Below are 19,952 nucleotides of genomic sequence, written 5' to 3'. Positions count from 1 at the left end.
AATGGGTCAAAATATCGACGGGTTAACATTCGACTAGACTTTGGAATAATAGTGTTGTGTGTTCGACTACACTCAAAACGCTGAGAAAGACCCTGAATCCAGATCTCACTTCTCTCTTTGGTCGACGTTTTTGACGTTTAGAACGTTTTTATCTTTGTTGTCAATTATTGTTTTTTTGAGGCGTCGTTTTTGGCTGGAATTTGGAATGTTTATTAAATAAATAGTGTGCTATGTATCTCTAATTAAATTATTAATTACACTACGCTGGGATATTCACACCGTAGATTACGATGAAGTTAAAGAAACTTAAAACAGACGCTGAGGTAAGAGACATGAATTTGCTTTGACAGGAGGCTTTCCAGGGCCGGCTCGTCCATATAGCTGGTGAACTAGGCTGGTGGAACTACAGGGTGCTCAAATTTGGGGGACGTCATGGCTAAGGTACGGGACAGGTCAAGCGTGTTACCGGTATAAAATCATAATTTTAACATCTTTCATCTATTTCATTGTTTCCTTATATCCATAGGGCATCACAAACCAAGAAAATGCATAAAACTAATGTTTTAACTCAGTATATTCTTAGTTTTGCCAATTTAAGGATTAATGTTATAAAAATGGTCTCTCAGGAGGTGTCGCCGCCCGCTCCTCAGGCAGAAATCATCGAGGCAGACTTATACAAGCGCTCATACTTTGGGCCTGATGTCCCAACCCTAGAGCTAGAATGCTGGGAAGAGGAACTCTCAGAAGCGCAGTTGAAGGCATACAAACATGCTGATGATGAATATAATAGCATTCAGAATAAGCTGGATGATATGGTGAAGGACACAGGTGGACAGATTGTTTACAATGGCAACCAGTTTACCGCTTATCAACTGCTTGGGAAGTAAGTACTAAAACTGTCTTAAAAATAAAATGCCACAGTGCACCCAGCTTAGAAGTAGAGTTTAAGATTATAAACTAAAATGTTTTCTATGATTTCTTGCAAAAAATTGTAAACAAAGATTATTTTATATAACTCATTGATAATAATTATTAAATAAACTTTTTAGTTGAAGCCATTTTAATTCTTAGTTATTCATACTATGCAGATATTTATATAATTTGTTAGTTTGAAGTGGATTGCTCTTAAGAAACACAAGTAGTTTATACAATGTATTTTAAAACAATTACAGTATTACTAGTTTGTTTTTGTCCATGTACCTAACATGTAAGATCATATTATAAGGAATCCAAATATTTGCTTATTATTTTTTAGACAACCAGTGCTCAAAGATTTGGAAAGGCAAAGTGCAGACATCATCAGATCTCGATCACGGTCCCTCTCTGTGGCCAAGGATAATAAAGAAAATACAAGAGGCAAAAGAGGTAAACAGTGTAGATAATTTAAACCCACAGCAGTCCAAACAGTTTAAAAAGACTATTGTAGTCAGTGTCTTCTTCATAAAGTCAACAATGATTGATTTTTCAATACTGATAAAGGATAAATTCATATAAAACACCTGTGGCATGCAGTGTTTAAAGTCAGGGTAAGCAGTAGTTAGGTAGGTACCTACTTTCAGACAAACATACAAGTTATAAAGGATAATGATTAATGAGTAATGAATGACCATTGAGCTATTTCAACTAGGGTAACTATTTCTTGAGTAAGCAGTGCTTTTATGCCTTTATTAGCCGATGCCCGCGACTTCGCCTGCGTGGATTTAGGTTTTTCGAAATCCTGTAGGAATTCTTTGATTTTCCGGGATAAAAAGTAACCTATGTGCTAATCCAGAATATTATCTATTGCCATTCCAAATTTCAGCCAAATCTGTCTAGTAGTTTTTGCGTGAAGGAGTAACAAACATACACACACACACAAACTTTCGCCTTTATAATATTAGTGTGAAGTGTGATGAGCGCATGCTGCTGTTAAACACTAATTCATATATTTTCTATACTTTTTTAATATTTTTTTTATAGGTCGATCAAAAAGATACAATGAAAATGATCGTGATTACTCCCCATCACCGGAAAGAGTCAAGACTCCGGAGACTCGCCACAAGAAGAAGAAGAAAGACAAAGACCGCAAGAAGGATGATAAAAAGAAAGATGATGAGCCCAAAGACACCAAGACTAAAGACAAAACTTTGGCACCTTCTAGTAAGTTATTTCATAAAATGATGCAATGGCAAGGGTGTGAACTGAGATCTAAATAAATAATAATAAATAAATAAACGTTACAACAACAAAACCTCAATAGCTCAACCGGTAAAGGAGTGGACTGAAAACCGAAAGGTTGACGACGGTTCAAACCCTGCCTGTTGCACTATTGTTGTACCTACTCCTAGCACAAGCCTGACGCTTAGTTGGAGGGGAAAGGGGAATATTAGTCATTTAACATGGCTAATATTCTTTATTACAAAAAAATAAAAAATTGCTAAGTTAGTATTGTTACAAGATTAGAAGGTTACAAGTTTAAAGATTGATCTAGCTCCATTTCCTAACTAACATAATATTAGCTTTGTTTGAACCAATGACTTTCTAAGCATGGACACATCGTGGCATACAACACAAGAGCCCAAACATGGCACACGTTTCTAAATTCACCTTATGTAGCTTCAACTGCTCCATTTATACATTCCCGCTAACATTCAAGTCCTGTAAACTAACCTCAGTGATTAAGCCGCAATGTAAATCGATTATTGCACTCGAAGCTGAATAAGGTGATTTTAGAAGCAAACTTGAACAAAAAATGGAATGGAGTAGTGTAACACTATTAATTTTTGTTATTTCTTTGAGAGATTTTTCGTTTTTGTAAATATGAAACTATTATACTATATATATAACTATTATACTATTCTGCTCGTGCTGATTCACTGACTGACTGACTGACTGACTCATTTGATCAGCTCTTCTGTAAAATTTTGTATGTTTTTTTTTTACCGATGGTTTCGTATAGAGGACAAAAAATGATTTGGAGGAAAAATATGGATAGAGCTGATGATTGAGGATTTCGGTGAGGAGCACGGCCAGGGTATTGAAGATAGGTGGGGGGTGCTCGAACAAATGTCACTCAGAACTTCATCCAATTGACAGGGAGCTGAAAAATAAAACCAAAATGGCGGATTCAAGATGGGCCTTGAATCAAGATGGCCAAAGGCCTCCCACCAGCCGACCTAAACCAATTAAGAAAATCTCAATCGGCCCAGCCGGGAATCGAACCCGGGACCCTCGTCATACAAATCCACCGCGTTACCACTGCGCACTGGAGGTCGTCAAAAGATCTATCTATACATATAATAAAATTGTAGAAAAGTGGTGTCTGTACAATGGAAATATATAAAAAAAAGTAGCAGGGGTTGTTAATAATAACAACCCCTGCTACTTTTTTTTTATCGATGTCGAACCCGAAATTGTAATTAATTTTTTTTGTCTGTTTGTCTGTGTGTTTGTGCACGCTAATATCAGAAACGGCTTATTCGATTTAGATACGGTTGTCACTAATATATTGTAGTAAGCTTCACTTAACATTTAGTGTTTATTTCATGTCAATCAGTTCATAAATAAAAAAGTTATGTCAATTTAAAGAATCACGGCGAACATTTTTAACTTACAGATACACGCCTCGCGCCTGAGCGTCCGTGGCTATATAAAGCGCGCTGAGAGCTATTCCACGCGAACGAAGTCGCGGGCACAGCTAGTAATAAAATAAATGTGATACAATAATGGCCAATAGATTTTACATTGAACAAAAAAAAGCTACTCCACAGTTTTGTTTTTCCGACATTCGTGACGCGCCCTTCCATCTGTCTCTTTCCGATGTGCGTGAGAGAAAGGAATGGGAACATTGTAAATAATTTTAGATATTTCTAGTGTTTTCAATGGTTTTACAAAATATTTTATACTTTTTCGCATGTTATCTTACGTAAATAAAATTAACTTACCGGTGGTAAGTCACACCATCTCTTTTCTGCGTCGTTAACGTATTATTTTGGCACTTTTTGATCGCGCATTTAGGCGTCTTGACAGCTTTGCAGTCAACATGCGACTAATGAAGAAAGTGTGCTTACACCGAGTATAAGCACACTTACTTGGTCCCTTGTTATGCGCGCCAGTGCGATGTCCTTGCTTAGAAAGTCATTGGTTTGAACGATATTATTTCAACTTGATCAAAGGAATGATACACATAATATTATTTTATTATCTAATTATAAAGATATTATATCAACCTATAAACTCATGTTAATTTTCATTAGAATATCACTTTTGTAAGTTACACCAAATCAATGTACTTGCACAGAAATTTTATTTTTGAATGGCACACCATTATCTCAGCTAATCATAGCGCGCAGCCGACCGCTGTTGTTGCCTATGTGTAATGTTTTGTACATGCGAATTATGAGCGAGATAGCAAGTATCTCTGTTATTCTTGTTTAATATTTTATCGTCTAGCAATAAGGTCTACATTTGATTACATTAGTTTTACTGCGTTAGGTTGCGCTTTTCTGTGCTAACAAAGTTTGTCGATATGACTTATAAAAGTGGTAGTACAGTGTACCAGACTAGTTTTGAATCCTTTTGGGTCCTTTCATTTTCTTATCTTGTGCATGGAGACGTGAACCAGAGAGTAAAACGATAATTTTTTTTTTTTTTAATCTACAGACGTGCATAGTGTAGTCACGAACGTGCGTCCGTCGGAAGCGACGGCGGTGGGCGGGCTGCTGACTGGCAGTGCGACCAAACCCACAACTATTGTGGATTTGACCAAGGAGGACCAAAGCAACAAGAACATCGCCGACTCGCGAGAAGTGTCGTTCAACAAGTTGCAAGGTGTGTTATTATAACACTCTTACTTAATTACTTTTGTTTAATCATCATCATCATCATCATCGTCAGCCTGTGGACGTCCACTGTTGGACATAGGCATTCCCTAAAGAGCGCTACCACACCCGGTCCTCAGCCTTCCTCATCCAGCTACTTCCCGCCAGCCGCTTTATATCGTCAGTCCATTGTGCGTGTTCAATGAATTTATGAATGAATGTTTGTTGAAGAAAGAATGATTTTTTTAATTTCCTGGTACTTTATTTCTAAGTGTTTTTTTAGCTGAAATTTTAGACAAGTTTTAGTTTGTAAAGTACTAACCTAGTATTTGGTTGAACATGATCAAGTAATTGTTTAAAATGTGACTTAAATTTTTTGTGAAACTACACCACTACAAACCAAAAAGGCTCCAAACTAAAGAACTAGGCATAGTTGAGTTAGTGTAGTTTTATTACAGAAAATACGATTACCATTTTTCTTGTCCATAGGCAAAACATTCCCATCCCTCGTGGTAGTGGCGCGTCCATACCTGCGCTCAAAGGAGGCGCCACCGCCGTCTGACCGCGCGGCTCTGGATGCCAAAGTGAAGTCCGTGCTCATACATACTCCAATGAAGTTCACCGAGTGGCTCATACAGCAGGGCCTGGTGCGGTCTGAGCAGTGGTGCGCTATACACGCCGGGAACAAGCTCAAACTGGGTGAGTCCTACTAACTACTAGTAGCTTGGTAAAATAACCAAGCTAATCACACATATCAGGGTTGACGCTAATAAATTCTAGGTTAGCTCGCTTCCATCTTAGACTGCATAACCACTTATCACCAGGTGAGATTGAAATCAAGGGCTAACTTGTATCTGAATAAAAAAAATACTTTATGTAGGTAATTTTAAAATGGTGTAGTGCTGTGATGTCCACTTTGAAATCTAAGATAGCTGTTGCTTTTTTTCTTACTTTTAACAACACCAATTTTGAAATACGACGGCCATGTTGAATTTGATCAAAACAGATATCAATATTTCATGTTCAGTACTTAGTGAGTAAAAAATAAAGTTTTTAATCTGTGATACTAACTTGGTAATTTAAGATGGAGGCCTCAAAACAGCTGTTCTATTTGGCGGCCATTTTAAATACGGATATAGAAAACAAATCTGAGTTATTCTCGCCTAAAGAAGTTTTATTTCAAAAATATGTTACATACTTAAACAAGTATTTTATTTTCAGGCATGTACTCTGACGTATCAAAGTTCCCTTACTCAGGCGGCTATGTATGGATATCCGAATGCTGTCCCACGCGTTTCGTCTCCGTATTCTCCAGCTCCATATTTGAAGGAGCAACGTTCCCTCCAAGTGTTATACTAAAGCTCATATACCATTGGGCGTGTCAGACCAACGTGCAAAACGTCGTTCAGTGGGTCAAAGTGGATAACTTGTACGTTAAAGGGTTGTTTACATGGTTAAGAGCGGTTTGCACATCTGCTATACATCACCATATGGGGCTATTAGGTGGTTCGGGCAAGAAGATTGAGGTTGGAGTGATATCGCTGGGTACTACAAGCCATGATGGCACGCAAAGACAAGTTAAAGTTGAAGTGTTAGGCATTTTGGACCCTGTTGAGAAAGTTGTAAGTAATAGACCAATTTCAGTGTCTCCTCTTCATTTCTTTAGAGTAAGAGGAGGACAAAATATTTTAGTGTGTCAGTTGTCAGTTATATTGAATATACATAGTTTCATTTGTGATTAATTGTTGTTGTCTCAAAATGGTTAACGCCCACTGAGATTTTTGTCTCTATCATTTGTATGGGATTATGTAACAGAGAGAGCGCTATACTTACGTTTTCCTTGGATAGAGTATAGTCAGGAAATTCGAACACTTTAATTCCGATAACTTTTCAGATTCGTCTCCGCGCAGTGGAACCCCTAGCGGAATACGAGAAAAACTACAAGAAACGATTCCAGAAGATTCTTGAACCCCTAACGGGCTGGGTACACCCATCCTCCACTATACTCACTGACTTGACCGTTGACAAGGGAACCCTGGTTTCCATGGGCTTTAAGACTGTTCAGCAATCGTCTTCACACTCCGACCAGCCGGCCAAGCATAGCAATGCCAATATAATGGAGTACTTGAGAAGAATAGTGCCTAGAATGTTCCAGAATACTCTATCGCTTCTCTCGAGGCAGATTATACAACAGTTTTTGGATGAACTTGTTTGGAGAGAAAAGTAAGAGAATTGAAGTTAGCTGCACTCGCTTTGTATGCGTTTTCGTACGTGCAAACAGGTATGAAAAGACTTTGATCCTTCATTTACTAAGGGAGTGTTCACACTGGATGCGTGTTAATATCGTACGAAGAATTACGTACAAAAATGTATGCAAAGCAAGCGCGGCGTGCATTCTTCGATCATTTATATAAAAGACCACAAACTAATAAGGAACTATTTCTTCTAATTGTAAAAATGTTTTTCTTTTGCGTGAGTAAAATTTCTGCACACCCAAACTAAGAATTTTCATAAATTATAGGTTTCTATAAAAATTGCACATATGCAAAACAAAAAATGAATTGCTATTGTTTAAAAGACTTTCAGTTTTCGCAGTATTCCCTCCTATACATTTTTCGCGTGGTTATACTTTAATACAGTCAAGTTATATACAGTGCTGAGTCTAGAATTAATTTTTTAACTCTCAGTTCAAAATTTTTATCCCCAGATTCGGAATATCGCCTGGGCAAGCATTCGACAACATAGTTTCCCATATCGCTGAACAAACTAAACTAGATGCGAAGGATCCCATAACAATACGACTTAACAAGATCGCTTCAAATCCATTCAAGAGCTGGAAGTATCCGAGCAAGGTTAGTATATACTTTTACAATTCCATTAACAGATATCAATTATTGATTAGCTCTTAATAAATCTTTGTTCATAATGTGTTTTAATTTTTATTTTTGTAGCGATTAAACTATCGTAAGTTTCTTACGGCTGAACTCATGTTATTAGTCTGAGTATGACCGACTAATTTTATTTCGAACCCGTCCAGTTGCCTTCGCGCCGCGTTACATGCAGAAACCCTTTGGGAAAGGACCGCGGGCAGGTTCGAAACTAGTCAGGTATATTCCGTCTAATCACGTGAGTTCAGCCGTAAGTATTTTTATTTTATTTTTCAATGTAATAATCATTTTTTAAAACAATAACAAAAACTCTTGAAAAATCTTTATGAGACTTTTGTCACTTCTTTAACAAGAAAACATAGAAAGAAATTTTTGCATATTTACCCATAGATGATACCTTTAATGTTGGCAGATATATTTGCTCCTGTAACACAATAGAATTTCTTCACAGTTGCATAGAATTTATGCTCTTATTGATGTTTGATTCACTCAGAAAAATAAAAATGAAGAACCGCCCGAGCCCGAGGCTCGTGGGAAACGCAACCGCAAGAAGAAGGAACCTTCACCGCCGCCGCCGCCGCCCAAGAAGAGGAAGAAGGAGAAGATTGAAAAGACAACGTATACCACCACCATAGACGACGACGAGGACGAGGAGGTGAGTGTCCCATGTTATAGATAGACGCGCCATCCTGTGAGTTTAACCAGGAGTAGTATATGCCGCCACCGCTCTTAAAGAGGAAGAAGGAGAAAACGGAGAAGATGGCGAAGACGAGAGGGTAAGACGTGTATCACGTTACAGTTGTCAAGTTGACACTGTTGCCGCTATACCAACATAATAAAAATTTCAAAATGGCGGCCATGTAAATTGAAAAAAAAAATGTACACAGTGTTATATCTTGTATGATGGTACGAAGCCCCGAATGCGTTTTTTATAAATAGCAAGGTAGCTAATTAACTTATCCACACAGATTGATTATTATTTATTAATTTGGACTATAGGCTTCATTTACACGAGAGCTTTTTTAACATCCGTTAAAAAAGAAAACAAAGGTGTTGACATGTGAACATATACTTGGGAATACATTTGTTCTATTGTAAATGAGGCCTTAGGCTACTCCTACAGCTCAAACATAAAGTCACAATGTTTTATCATTAACACCTATTTCTAGGTACCACTGGCACTTCGTCGCACCAAAATCAAGCAAGAGAAGAAGACTGAGAAGGATCCAGAGCCGTCGGCGCCGACCCCGCCGCCCGCGCGCTCTCGCCGCAAGCCCGCCAAGACTTACGTCGAAGACGACGCGGACTTGGACGACGTGCCGCTCAAAAACATCAAAAAAGAAATCAAACCTGAAGAAACTGTGTCCTTGGAGAGGTTCTACTATGGACAGACGAAGGAAAATGACGTGGACAACTTTGCTATTGCTGTTTTGGTAAGTATTTCCAGTGATTAAAGCCTACTATTGGATCTATCCATTTTCCACACTCAAGGGTCAAATTAAGACTTATGTCGAAGACGACGCGAACTTGGACGATGTGCCGCTCAAAAACATCAAAAAGTAATCAAACCTGAAGAAACTGTGTCTTTGGAGTGGTTCCACCATGGGAAGACGAAGGAAAGTGACGTGGATAACTTTGCTGTTACGGCTTGTTACGTCATTAATCGCCGATTTTTTTTTTTTTCAAGACCCTATTATAATAGTACTGGATTGAAGTTCTCCAAATTAACCTTACATTTTCCACAGTGTCCCATCTGCCACGAGGAGTTCAACGAGAGTCTGCTCCTCACGGAGCATATCTTCAAACACTTAGTGAGCCCACCAGCGGGCGCCTCGGACGATGCGCCTCAGTGCCGCTACTGCCTCGCGCGCTTCATTACGCACGAGGAGCTGACGAGGCACTTGAACCAGACCCACCCTATCGGCACCAAGGCGCCCGACGTCTTCACTTACGCCTGCCTCATTTGTGAAGTGAGTAAAGTAAACTAAGTGAAGTTTTTTTTAATTTAAACTAGTTTAAATCGTCTGTCTCCGTGAGATAGTTATATGATAACCAGTAGCCACACAGAAAAAAATTTGCTTGCTACACTCAGAATTCAATATAACACCCTCGAGGAACAAAATATCACTTTGGCTCCTTATGACACAAATATTTAACAGCTCATTATTATCATGATAATAGATAGCTTATCTTCAAGACCCGTTGTCTCGCCCGATTCTTGCCTACTCAGTGCCCTTTTGCCTCGCGTAAATTAAAAAATAGAACGATATTAAAAACACGAAACCGTTTTAACGTTTTAATTATAACACATCTCTCTTACAGGTTCGTTTCGCAGCCGTGCTGACTCTGGCAACGCACATGCAGAAGACGCACGCGCCGCGCGAGTTGCCGTACGCATGTGGTGCGTGCCCGTACCGCAGCTCCGCACACCGCGCCACGGTGGACCACCAGCGCCGCTGCCACCGCCGCGCCACCGCGCTCTGCTGCCCGCACTGCTTCAAGGTCAGCATTATACCGTCTTTAGTTATTGATCTAATTTCCGCATTGAATCTTAGTGTCGCACACGCACGTTCTTCGCGAGTTACGGAGTGCGGAGCGGATGTAAAATATGTGCAAGTGAACAGTATGTTAAACAAAAACCTTAACACAGATTGGGGGTGATGAAGTCCTTTTATTCTGCCGTGGAACTTAGAGTTGCAGCAGTTTTCCATAATTCCCTATCTTTGGCTGGTGCCTTGACATGGTTCCTTGAGAGTCCCACTATTTTTAAAATCTGCTTCAATAGACTTCCTCCAGGTCGACCAGCGGTGATTCGCTAATTTATTGTCAAACTGATAGCCAATGAGCTCATTTGGCATTGATTGGTTCTACATTGCTGCTTCATTGAGTGATACTAGAATAATTTTTCGTAAAAACCTTCAATGGATTTAAAAAAAAGTCAAATGAGCTTGGTGGCTATTATTCAGTGTTCGACACTGAGTTAGCGAATCAGTAGGCTGGTCCCCTTCAACAAATTGGGGTTGGTATGATGTATGTTTCCGGCTGTCAAGTTTAATTGATCTTCCATTTCAGGTGATCCCGGTATACGCGGAGGGCTATGAGCTCACAACGAATGTCCTCCTGTACATCGACCATCTCAAACTGCACCAGGACAAGGAGCTCGAGGTCAAATGCAACCGCTGCGTGCTCAAGTTCGTGCATCTTGGTAAGTTCTCCGGCGTTAACAGTCGCTTTATTACTTAAAATATCCGGGTATCTTTAAAACAAGAGTGAATAGGCACCTTCTAGGTAAACGCGCCCCATCTTAGACCACTTCATCACTTTCCATCAGATGTGATTGTGGTCAAGCGCTTGCCTATAGTCAGCACTTGGCAGTAAGTGAACCGTGGCCTACAATTGAATTTTGCCTGATAAATTTTTTTTAATTACATTATACATTTATCCAATAGTCATTTTCTGTTTTAGGACAACTAAAAGAGCATCAGATTCGCGATCACAACTCTGTGGAAGACGCTAAACCATTGTGTTCCGAGGAGCACTTGATCAACCAGCCTAAAGTAAGTTGCTTTCTTTTCTTTTAGTGTCGATTAAAAGTATTCTATGTTGAGAGTCTTAAGCTGGAGACTGACCTGTAATATTCTGGTGTAATGTTATGTATCGAGTTTTTGTAACTCAACCCAAAGACTGACTTGTAACGTTAGTTTGTAATGTATCATTGAGCGCCGCGTGCTTCACTAGACTGCCGGTTTTTTCACCGTTCGTCATTGCGTCATTTTGGGTGAAAATGGAGCACACTTGAGCCAAGAGCATAAATGATACATTACAAACACGCGTTACAAGTCAGCCGGTGTCGCTGTATTATAACAAGATTGTCTCGAATAGTACAGTGCGACAAGGATCTCTTGGCGCGTGGCCAAAATCGGAACTAACACCGCCATCTTGTGAAGTGTCACGCTGACCCCTTGTATGTGGTGTTGCTAAGTATAAATACCAAATTTCACTTTTTTTAATATTAAAGCCATTCCTTATACCTACATAAGTTCATGATAATATCTTGATAATAAATGCAGCATAAATGTGTCTTATAGCTATATTTAGCGCGAGGTAAGTATATTGAGCAGGTGAACATGATAGGTTGCAAGTCCATGGCCTACAAACAGACACCTCAATTTTATTTATTAGTTTAGATTTTATTTCCATTATGTTCCAATTAGATGTAAAATAAATAAACAAGCATAATGTCTGACACAATGTTAAAGACATTTTACGTCCGCCTCGCGTAAAGATTACACCGTTTTCTATTACAGAACAAAGCGCGTCCGCCAGTAAAGGACTCAACGAATCACAACATCAGTGAAACATATGAGGGGCTGACACTAGTGCTGCCCGACGGCGCCGTCTGCCGCGAGTGCGACACGCCGCTGGACAGCGACAAACATTTCCTGTAAGCAACTTTAAAAAAAAACTGTTGTGTACATGCGAAAGAAGTGAAACTTCTTTGGTTTATCTTTATAACACGCTATTTATTACTCACAGGACTTATTTTTGAAATCTTGGCAAGCTGCCTATATTTTTATAATCACAAATAACCCTGGATATCAAATTTTGTAAGAATTCTCTCTAATAGCAAAGAGTTACAAGATGGCGTCCAGTTTTTGAAATGACAGTGTCTTTTTTATGATCATAAGGAATACTATCATTGATTCTAATAGTCTACTTTTTAAAATTTTAGATGGATTTTGTCAAATATAAGAGGCGCTTTTCTCAATTTACTCCCTAGTGCGGAGACAGACGTTTTTCGGTTGACTGGCCTCCTCGGCGGTCGATCGCTCAACCGTGTTATTATAGATAAAGAAGGTTCACCTCAGAAATCTATGCCAAGTCGCATTCTTGCCAAAGAATTGGAGTCCGGGAGTCGAATTAACTTTATTAACATTATTAAGGTCAGGACATCAAAACGTATATAATGATGTTATTATTTACTGCGCAGGGGTCGCACAACTTGCAGCAAATGCAGCTACGCGACGTCGTGCTACCGCGGCATGCTGCGCCACAGCGGCTACTGCGCGGGCCCGCACTCGCTGGAGACGGCGCCGCGGCGCGCGCACACCCGCCTCTACTGCGTGTGCGGATACGCTACTGACATAGGTATGTATGACTTTTTTAATTATTCAGATACAAGTTAGATAATCTCACCTGGTGGTAAGTGATGATGCAGTCTAAGATGGAAAGTGGGCTAACCTGGATAGGATATGGCAGTTTTTATTAAACCTATACCCTTTGGTTTCCACCGGAACGCTAAATCGCTTGGCGGCACGGCTTTGCCGGTAGGGTGGTAACTAGCCACGGCCGAAGCCACCCACCAAATCAGACTAGAAATTTGGAAATTATACAATTCCAAATCCCTGCCGGGAATCTAATCTGGGACCTCCCGCTAATATGACCACAGCGCTTATCACTGCGCCTTGCCTTGGAAGGCCGTCAAAACTTTTTAGTGCAAATTATATACCTACTACTACTATTAGTCATGATAGACTAAAAAAAGTTTTTGTAACAGGAACGGACATGCTGTCTCACTTGCTGGTGACGGGGCACACTAGCGCTTATTCATCCGAGGAGGAGGCGCGCGCCAACACGGTGGGCGGCGAGCCCGCGCCCAACAAGACTCCCGACGATAATGTCGACGCGGTAAGTACATTTATTTACACTGAAATTCATAGTCAAGATAGGGGCATCTCTACGAAACCAATAAGACGACATGTGGTATATTCACCCTTTATGCAATGTATTAAGGTTGAACATGACAATGTCGTCTGAGTGCTCCCAAACTCAAAATCATTTATTCAAAGTAGGCACTATTGTACACCTTTTGATGGTTCAGAATTGTTAGATTTGTTGTTGATAATTAAAAACTTATCTTGACTCCAATGTTATTGAGATCTGAAGCACAGTTCTCTAGTTAATTTATTATTTTTTATTTAGGGTGAAAGTTATATTTAGACCTAATAAATTTTGTAGATTGTAATGTCAAGAAACAATTTTTTGTGTATAGCCCATGGAGTCGATGCCCTCAGCCATATCGGACTATGCGCCGCCTTCGGTCATCAACACGCAGCTGTCGCTAGACGACCTCGCGCCGCCCTCCGTCCTGCAATCTGATCAGGTATATTTTCTGAATTACAAAGTTTCAACTTGATCAGATGAATGTTCCTATGGAAAGGTAACAAGCAGACAGACATTTTCAATTCAGTACAGGACTCTTTCAAGCCACTATTGTTATTTGTACAAAAGTATAGTTTTGTATGAAATGTAAATATAACCTTTGATTTTTAAGTCTGAAAATAAATTAATCTTTTGATTAATGATTTTTTGTCAGCCTTAGCACAGACTATGGTCTATTTGGGCTGTAAATTGTAAACTCCAGTTTGTTTTTATCTAGTGCTTTGGTCTACAAAGTTTGGTGTAAAATGTTCACTTTTCATTAAGTCTGAAACTAAATGAATAAATAAAAAAGTAATAAGCTGCTGTAAATATTAAATAAATATTTTATTTTTTATTTCTAGCATGACCAAGAGCTGCTGAAAGACGCATACGACAGACCGTTGGCCACGCCCCGCCACGAGGAGCCGCACTACACGCTCGGCGACTTCGAACCGCTGCCACAGGAACCTCCGCCACAGCCCGACTTCGAACAGCTTTAGATTTTAAATCAACTATTGTATTTTTAAACAGGCTACAAACATGCTATAAACACTACATTTTTGTGTAAATCTTGCAGACAATTTAGATTTAGACAACCAATGGGCTAATATATTAGGTTACAGGTTTCGGTTAGTAAATAAGATTATATTTTAACTTTATGGAATTATGTTGGATAAGATAAACACAAATATGGTATATGTTATTTTATTTGTCATCAATTGAAGACTATGAATAATTAATTAAATAATTGTGACTATATACGTTTCTTAATAATAATAGATACTTGTAATACAGACGTAATAAATAATATAAAACTATATTTTGGGGTTTTTTCTCTTTTTCTTAAAGCTCAATGTAACTTTGTTGGTGACTCCATAGTTTCCTATACAGCTGTTGTCATCATCTAAGATCAAACTATCAAAGCTCAAGTCATACGTCCTCCATATGTACTTCCAAGATATTTTCACTTTATTTGCAGTCCTTTGCTGGTAGATTTCAAAATGCCTTGCTATTGCCTTCTTCAGTTCTCTTATAGTCGCATTTTGTGGGACCTGCAAATAAACAGGCTTTATGAAATAAAACCGCTCATTCCAATCCATACTAATATTGAAATCTGAGTCATCTTTAGGCTTCAAAAATACTCAACTGATTTGACAAAAGGGAAGTAGATAGAGACTACATGTGTAAATTAAAAATTTATAACACCCCAGACAAGCAAAGGTTACAGTAACTAGAAAAGAGCTGATGACTTTCAAACAAATTAAAATTGGTTCATTAATTTAGGAGCTGCGATGCCACATATAGATACACACTTCAAACTTATAACACCCCTCTTTTTGGGTCGGAGGTTAAAAATACTTTTAATTCCAGTAAAACAAAGTTCCAAAGGCAAATGCTAGTTTTTAATAAACTATCAAGCTGTCATTTTCTTTCAAAACAGTAGTAAAAATGTAATCTACAGTAGTAAAACTAGTAGGTGTAGGCTGAGATCTATAGAACATACTTAGGTTGAGATCTATAGGCACACTTTGACTTTGCTTACACTTAAGACACTGTTAAAACGAGACAGTGCTATACTGCTGGCGTAAAACCATCTCATTTTAACTGAAGCTTAAGTCTAAGCAAAGTTAAAGTACGCTCTATAGATCTCAGCCTAAGACTTTGCTCAGGCCTCAGACTTAAGTTTCACTTAAAATGAGACAGATTAATGTCAGCACTTTCATTTTAACAGTCTTGAATGTTAATATTTTAAGTCTTAAATCTGAGCAAAGTCAAAGTTCCCTCTATAGATCTCAGCCTTAGTCCAGTGCATATGCCCACACTGAATTAATAACTTATCTGGTTATAAGCACTAACTTATGAAACACTGGCAATGTAGCTGAGGTACAATTACGTATTAACATTGATAATAATGGATTACTTACAATTACTTTCAAATGTGGTTCATCTTCTCTGGAAATGTAGATGCAAATAGACTGACCATGTTCTACTGCTGTCTGTAGAAATTATTATCTTATTATTAATTAACTTGACAGCTTAGCTTGACAGGACCATATCCTATCATCTTCACTATATGTACACTGTCTACAATATGAGGCAGCACATTGCCTAATGTTTAGATCCCATTATTCTATAAGTAGGTACCTACATGACCAAATACTGGACCGATTTTGATGAAAACTAGCAAAGACACTGAGATGATCTATTTAAAATTTTTTAATTGCGAGTCAATAGTGACCTATATCATATTAATAATACGATCACGGGAAAAGGAAGTTCTGTATGTAGTATTTAACAAATATTTTGAGATTTTTAATACTATAAATAGGTCTATGACTTTAATGCTACCTATATGTAGTACCTACCAGTGCTACGATCTCTTCTAAAATGATGTCAGAGGGTAAATCAGATAACAAAGAATCTGTCTGTAATAGATTAGTTAGTGAAAATTTCGTAATTTGTAGTAGATCATCATGAGACAAAGTTTCGGCAGTTTCAGCAATTTGCTGATGAATTTGCTCCATTTTGTATTTGAGAAACTCAGTCGCACAAATACACATTAGTGATAATAAACGTTAAATAAAAAATGATTTTTTTTATTTTCTAAGGTCATTTTCAAGTTTCAACGATTTCCAAACATTCCCAATAGTCCTGTGTCAGTCACGACCGATTCGGTCATTTGACTGAGGTCGCGCAAAAGTACTGATGAACGAATCAGTCGTTTTTGACCGATCCGGTTCAACCAGTCGCCACGAACCGAGAACCACCGAGAACGAAGAATGAAACTAAAAAATATTGAAAGAAATGATTGGTCTACAGATCATAGTAAAATAGTAATAGTAAGTAATCTATACTAATCTATATTACTAATAAATAATCTATATTACTAATAAATAAAATTGGAGTGTCTGTCTGTAATTTCGAAATAACTACCGTATATTAAGGTCATATGGTTATTTGAACGATACTAACTATAACTGAATCACACGTTTTTAAAATTTTTGTCTGTCTGTCTGTCTGTCTTTCTGTCTGTCTGTCTGTCTGTCTGTTTGAAAAGGCTAATCTTGGGAACGGCTGAACCGATTTTGACGGGATTTTCACAGACAAGTAGAGAATTGACCAGGGAGTAACATAGGCTACTTTTTTAACCGACTTTCAAAAAGGGAGTTGTGTTTTTCTACCTATGTACACCGAAATCTCCGAGATATCTGAACCGATTTGCGTCATTTCTTTTTTAATCGATAGAGGAACTTTGCGACATTGTTTCATAAAAAATTTGGAGTCCAACTCCTCAATCCTGATGCTGCAGGGGATCTGACCAATCCACGCGGGCGAAGCTGCGGGCATCAGCTAGTAATATATAGATATGGACTAGGTAGCTATATTTTCCCAATATTTACCCTTGTTGTTATGTTCATTGTAAAATCGTAGGTATCTACCTACTTCATTTAGGCAACACGTGTAGGTATATGAGATGCATAAGGTTTTAGTATCTATAAATCTTAACATAATGATTAAACACGTTTAAAAATAAAAGCTCAATTAAAAAGATAGGTAATTACATCATAACAGTGCATACAATCGGGAAAAATATTACAATAATGCAGCGATTTTGAACCCGCGTCGTCGGGCGACCTATAACGAAACGCGAAAGTATACGAAACGAGCGTGCGCAATCGAGATGTCTTGGAGTCTCATCGTCCGATTCACGACTGAGACTGACGACTGAGACTGAGTACCGAATACCGATACATTCGTGAGGAACGAAGAGACTGATTGGACCGAAGTACCGAAGTACTGAAAAAATGACTGATGACTGATGAACGACCGAAAAGATCTCAGTCGTTGCTGTAATCAGTACTTGAACGACCGAATCGCAGAAAATGAACGATTGACACAGGACTAATTCCCAACAACGTAGTGTTTACGTGTTTACATATGTTATACGTATACTCTGATTCCCAAATTCCAAAATATTTCCAACCACAGACCAATAACATAATTTTCCAATAATTTCCAACATAGACTATACATACACGTTTAACCACAGAACATTTTTATTTTATTTTTTATTTATTTTACGGCCCTGGATATCACTCCCAATTTCACCGTAGACAATACACAAAGTTTTCCATGAAGTAGAAAGAATTGAGACTTGAGAGTTCACTTCCAATACATAAACTTGAAGCAACTCACTATCCCACTTCGATTATTATCAAAGTAGTGCTCGAGAGATGGGACTCCAGTCGGGTGCGATCACTCGCTCTTGCTCAGCAGTCAAGGTGGTGATCATTGGTTGTGATCACCGACCAGAAACGGTGGTGATAGCCTCATAATATAACCTATATCTATTATCGATGGTGATAGCGATAAGTAGATTACGGTACAGTACAGTCGAGATGAACTGTCGACATCACAGAGTACTTTGTTAATATGGTCGACATACATCACTACTATTCACTACACTTTCCATAGACAAAGTAGACTGATGCTATCAAATACTTGTCAAGTGCTTAAAAATTTTTGAGGTTAGATTTTCCTTTAAAATAGAAATTTAATACAAAATTAAAATAAAAAAATATTTGTAAATACAAAATAGTGAAAATGGATTCCTTATCTACTGGATCACTAAGTGGAGCACAAAAAGAGGAATTAATGGATCAGGTTAAACAACAAATTGCGATCGCAAATGCACAAGAACTTCTGACGAAAATGTCTGAGAAATGTTTTAAAAAGTGCATAAATAAACCTGGAACTTCCCTTGATAATTCAGAACAGAAATGCATAGCTATGTGCATGGATAGGTATATGGATGCTTGGAACCTTGTCTCAAGAACCTACAGCAGTCGTATTCAACGAGAAAGAAATATGTGAAAGATTTTAAGTGTGCTAAGCTTATGCTGTGCTGTAAATATAGAGAATGTAGTAACCAGTGCATTTCTTATGTGAGTTGCGTCTACCAATTGTTATGTGTTATGTTTAATAAAAAGTTTTAGGTTGTGTAAAATTTTCTTTTATTTTCCAACCAATTTTATTTACAAAATAAAAGATTTCGTAATCATCTTTTCATCTTCAATGGTTACTTTTTAAAAGTAACTTTGATGTTTTTATACAATACAATAAACAAACTTCAGTAGTCTTAAGATTTAAGTTGCAAATTTCATGATGCAACAACTTAAATAATTACTTGTTCCATCATAACTACACTTTATTTGGTAGATTTTTAAACACTTTTATACAGAAACATTAAAAGTTATTCTTGCTGCTCCAGAGGAATGTTGTAGACCGTAATAAATAATAACAACTTGAGATCATAACTATTTGTATTTAATATCTTTAGAGTTACTTATTACACAATCGGACAAACTACAAAGACGCCATGACAGCAGCAAGAATAGGTCATGGGACCAGACACGTCTCAGCGGTGAGTTCATTGCTTGATTATTGCTTGCTCACATCGTCACAGGAGAAAAGACCGGGAAGACATTTTGTCTAGAAATAAAATTTGAGTGAAAACGGAATATTTGGCATCAAATCATGGAGAACTTGGCAACAAGAGGAATTCCCATGGGAATAAAACCATTTGATGGAACAAACAGTTACAGTAATTGGCTATTTAGAGTTAGGTTGGTGCTCGAACAACATGAGGTTATATCGGTGTTGAGCGACGCGGTGCCGTCGGATGCCGTGAGATTGGCGGAATTTAACAAAAATGATGTTAAAGCCAGGAATCTCATCGTGCAGTGCTTATCTGACAGCATTTTGACCATGATTAAAGACAAAAAGACAGCCAGGGAAATAATAGACACACTAAGTGCCACTTACGAAAAAAAAGGTATGAAATCATTAGTAACAGCTCAGAAAGCTTGGAGGAAGCTAGAGTTCTCTAAAGACAAACCTCTGAAGGATTTCATCCAGGATTTTGAGTCTTTGGCATCTGATGTCAGGGTTGCTGGAGGGAGATTGGAAGAGGATGAAATAGTCAGCCAACTCTTGGTAGCAATGCCTTCTGAATTTGACAGTGTGGTTTCTGCGATGGACATTCTTTGTAATAAGGATAAAT

The 19,952-nt window shown here is 38.2% G+C and overlaps 3 protein-coding genes across 6 annotated transcripts; 2 read left to right on the top strand and 1 right to left on the bottom strand.

Moving 5' to 3' along the window:
- The first annotated feature begins 154 nt into the window (after positions 1-154).
- LOC123865883 lies at positions 155-14,570 on the top strand. Its single transcript, XM_045907087.1, has 20 exons — positions 155-323; positions 627-883; positions 1,256-1,365; positions 1,960-2,139; positions 4,642-4,809; positions 5,289-5,498; positions 6,021-6,421; positions 6,694-7,022; positions 7,507-7,651; positions 8,181-8,342; positions 8,857-9,120; positions 9,433-9,657; positions 10,010-10,189; positions 10,760-10,892; positions 11,153-11,244; positions 11,995-12,131; positions 12,678-12,835; positions 13,245-13,375; positions 13,740-13,850; positions 14,251-14,570. The coding sequence occupies exons 1-20, from the start codon at positions 291-293 to the stop codon at positions 14,386-14,388; spliced, it is 3,564 nt and encodes a 1,187-aa protein (XP_045763043.1). The 5' UTR covers positions 155-290; the 3' UTR covers positions 14,389-14,570.
- Positions 14,571-14,650: 80 nt separating this feature from the next.
- Positions 14,651-17,904, bottom strand: LOC123866311 (U11/U12 small nuclear ribonucleoprotein 25 kDa protein-like). 4 transcript variants are annotated; one of them, XM_045907804.1, is made up of 4 exons: positions 17,803-17,904; positions 16,255-16,535; positions 15,814-15,885; positions 14,651-14,940 (listed from the first exon to the last, which is right to left on the bottom strand). In XM_045907804.1, the coding sequence occupies exons 2-4, from the start codon at positions 16,447-16,449 to the stop codon at positions 14,704-14,706; spliced, it is 504 nt and encodes a 167-aa protein (XP_045763760.1). In that variant the 5' UTR covers positions 16,450-16,535; positions 17,803-17,904; the 3' UTR covers positions 14,651-14,703. The 4 variants fall into 4 exon arrangements, with proteins under 4 accessions (XP_045763760.1, XP_045763768.1, XP_045763752.1 ...); XM_045907812.1 differs by having other exon boundaries at positions 16,255-16,526; positions 17,841-17,900; XM_045907796.1 differs by lacking the exon at positions 17,803-17,904 and adding an exon at positions 17,452-17,519 and having other exon boundaries at positions 16,255-16,674.
- Positions 17,905-18,358: 454 nt separating this feature from the next.
- Positions 18,359-18,888, top strand: LOC123866335 (mitochondrial import inner membrane translocase subunit Tim13-like). The gene has a single exon (XM_045907845.1). It carries the CDS (start codon positions 18,494-18,496, stop codon positions 18,761-18,763), a length of 270 nt encoding a protein of 89 aa, XP_045763801.1. The 5' UTR covers positions 18,359-18,493; the 3' UTR covers positions 18,764-18,888.
- The last annotated feature ends 1,064 nt before the right edge of the window (positions 18,889-19,952 follow it).

Source organism: Maniola jurtina, chromosome 1, assembly GCF_905333055.1.
Source record: "Maniola jurtina chromosome 1, ilManJurt1.1, whole genome shotgun sequence".
Lineage (NCBI taxonomy): Eukaryota > Metazoa > Arthropoda > Insecta > Lepidoptera > Nymphalidae > Maniola > Maniola jurtina.
The sequence above is the reverse complement of the archived record's forward strand: the minus strand, read 5'-3'. Positions and strand labels throughout refer to the sequence as shown.

What these genes read in the sequence shown, in the direction of transcription:
- LOC123866311 (XM_045907804.1), bottom strand. Translation starts at nt 16,449, where the DNA reads ATGTGTATTTGTGCGACTGAGTTTCTCAAATACAAAATGGAGCAAATT. An exon ending in TAGAAGAGATCGTAGCACTG is followed by an intron (nt 15,886 to 16,254) that starts GTAGGTACTACA and finishes TAATTTCTACAG; the next exon opens with ACAGCAGTAGAACATGGTCA. An exon ending in AACCACATTTGAAAGTAATT is followed by an intron (nt 14,941 to 15,813) that starts GTAAGTAATCCA and finishes GTTTATTTGCAG; the next exon opens with GTCCCACAAAATGCGACTAT.
- LOC123865883 (XM_045907087.1), top strand. Translation starts at nt 291, where the DNA reads ATGAAGTTAAAGAAACTTAAAACAGACGCTGAG. An exon ending in AACTTAAAACAGACGCTGAG is followed by an intron (nt 324 to 626) that starts GTAAGAGACATG and finishes ATGGTCTCTCAG; the next exon opens with GAGGTGTCGCCGCCCGCTCC. An exon ending in GCTGGAAGTATCCGAGCAAG is followed by an intron (nt 7,652 to 8,180) that starts GTTAGTATATAC and finishes TGATTCACTCAG; the next exon opens with AAAAATAAAAATGAAGAACC.
- LOC123866335 (XM_045907845.1), top strand. Translation starts at nt 18,494, where the DNA reads ATGGATTCCTTATCTACTGGATCACTAAGTGGAGCACAAAAAGAGGAA.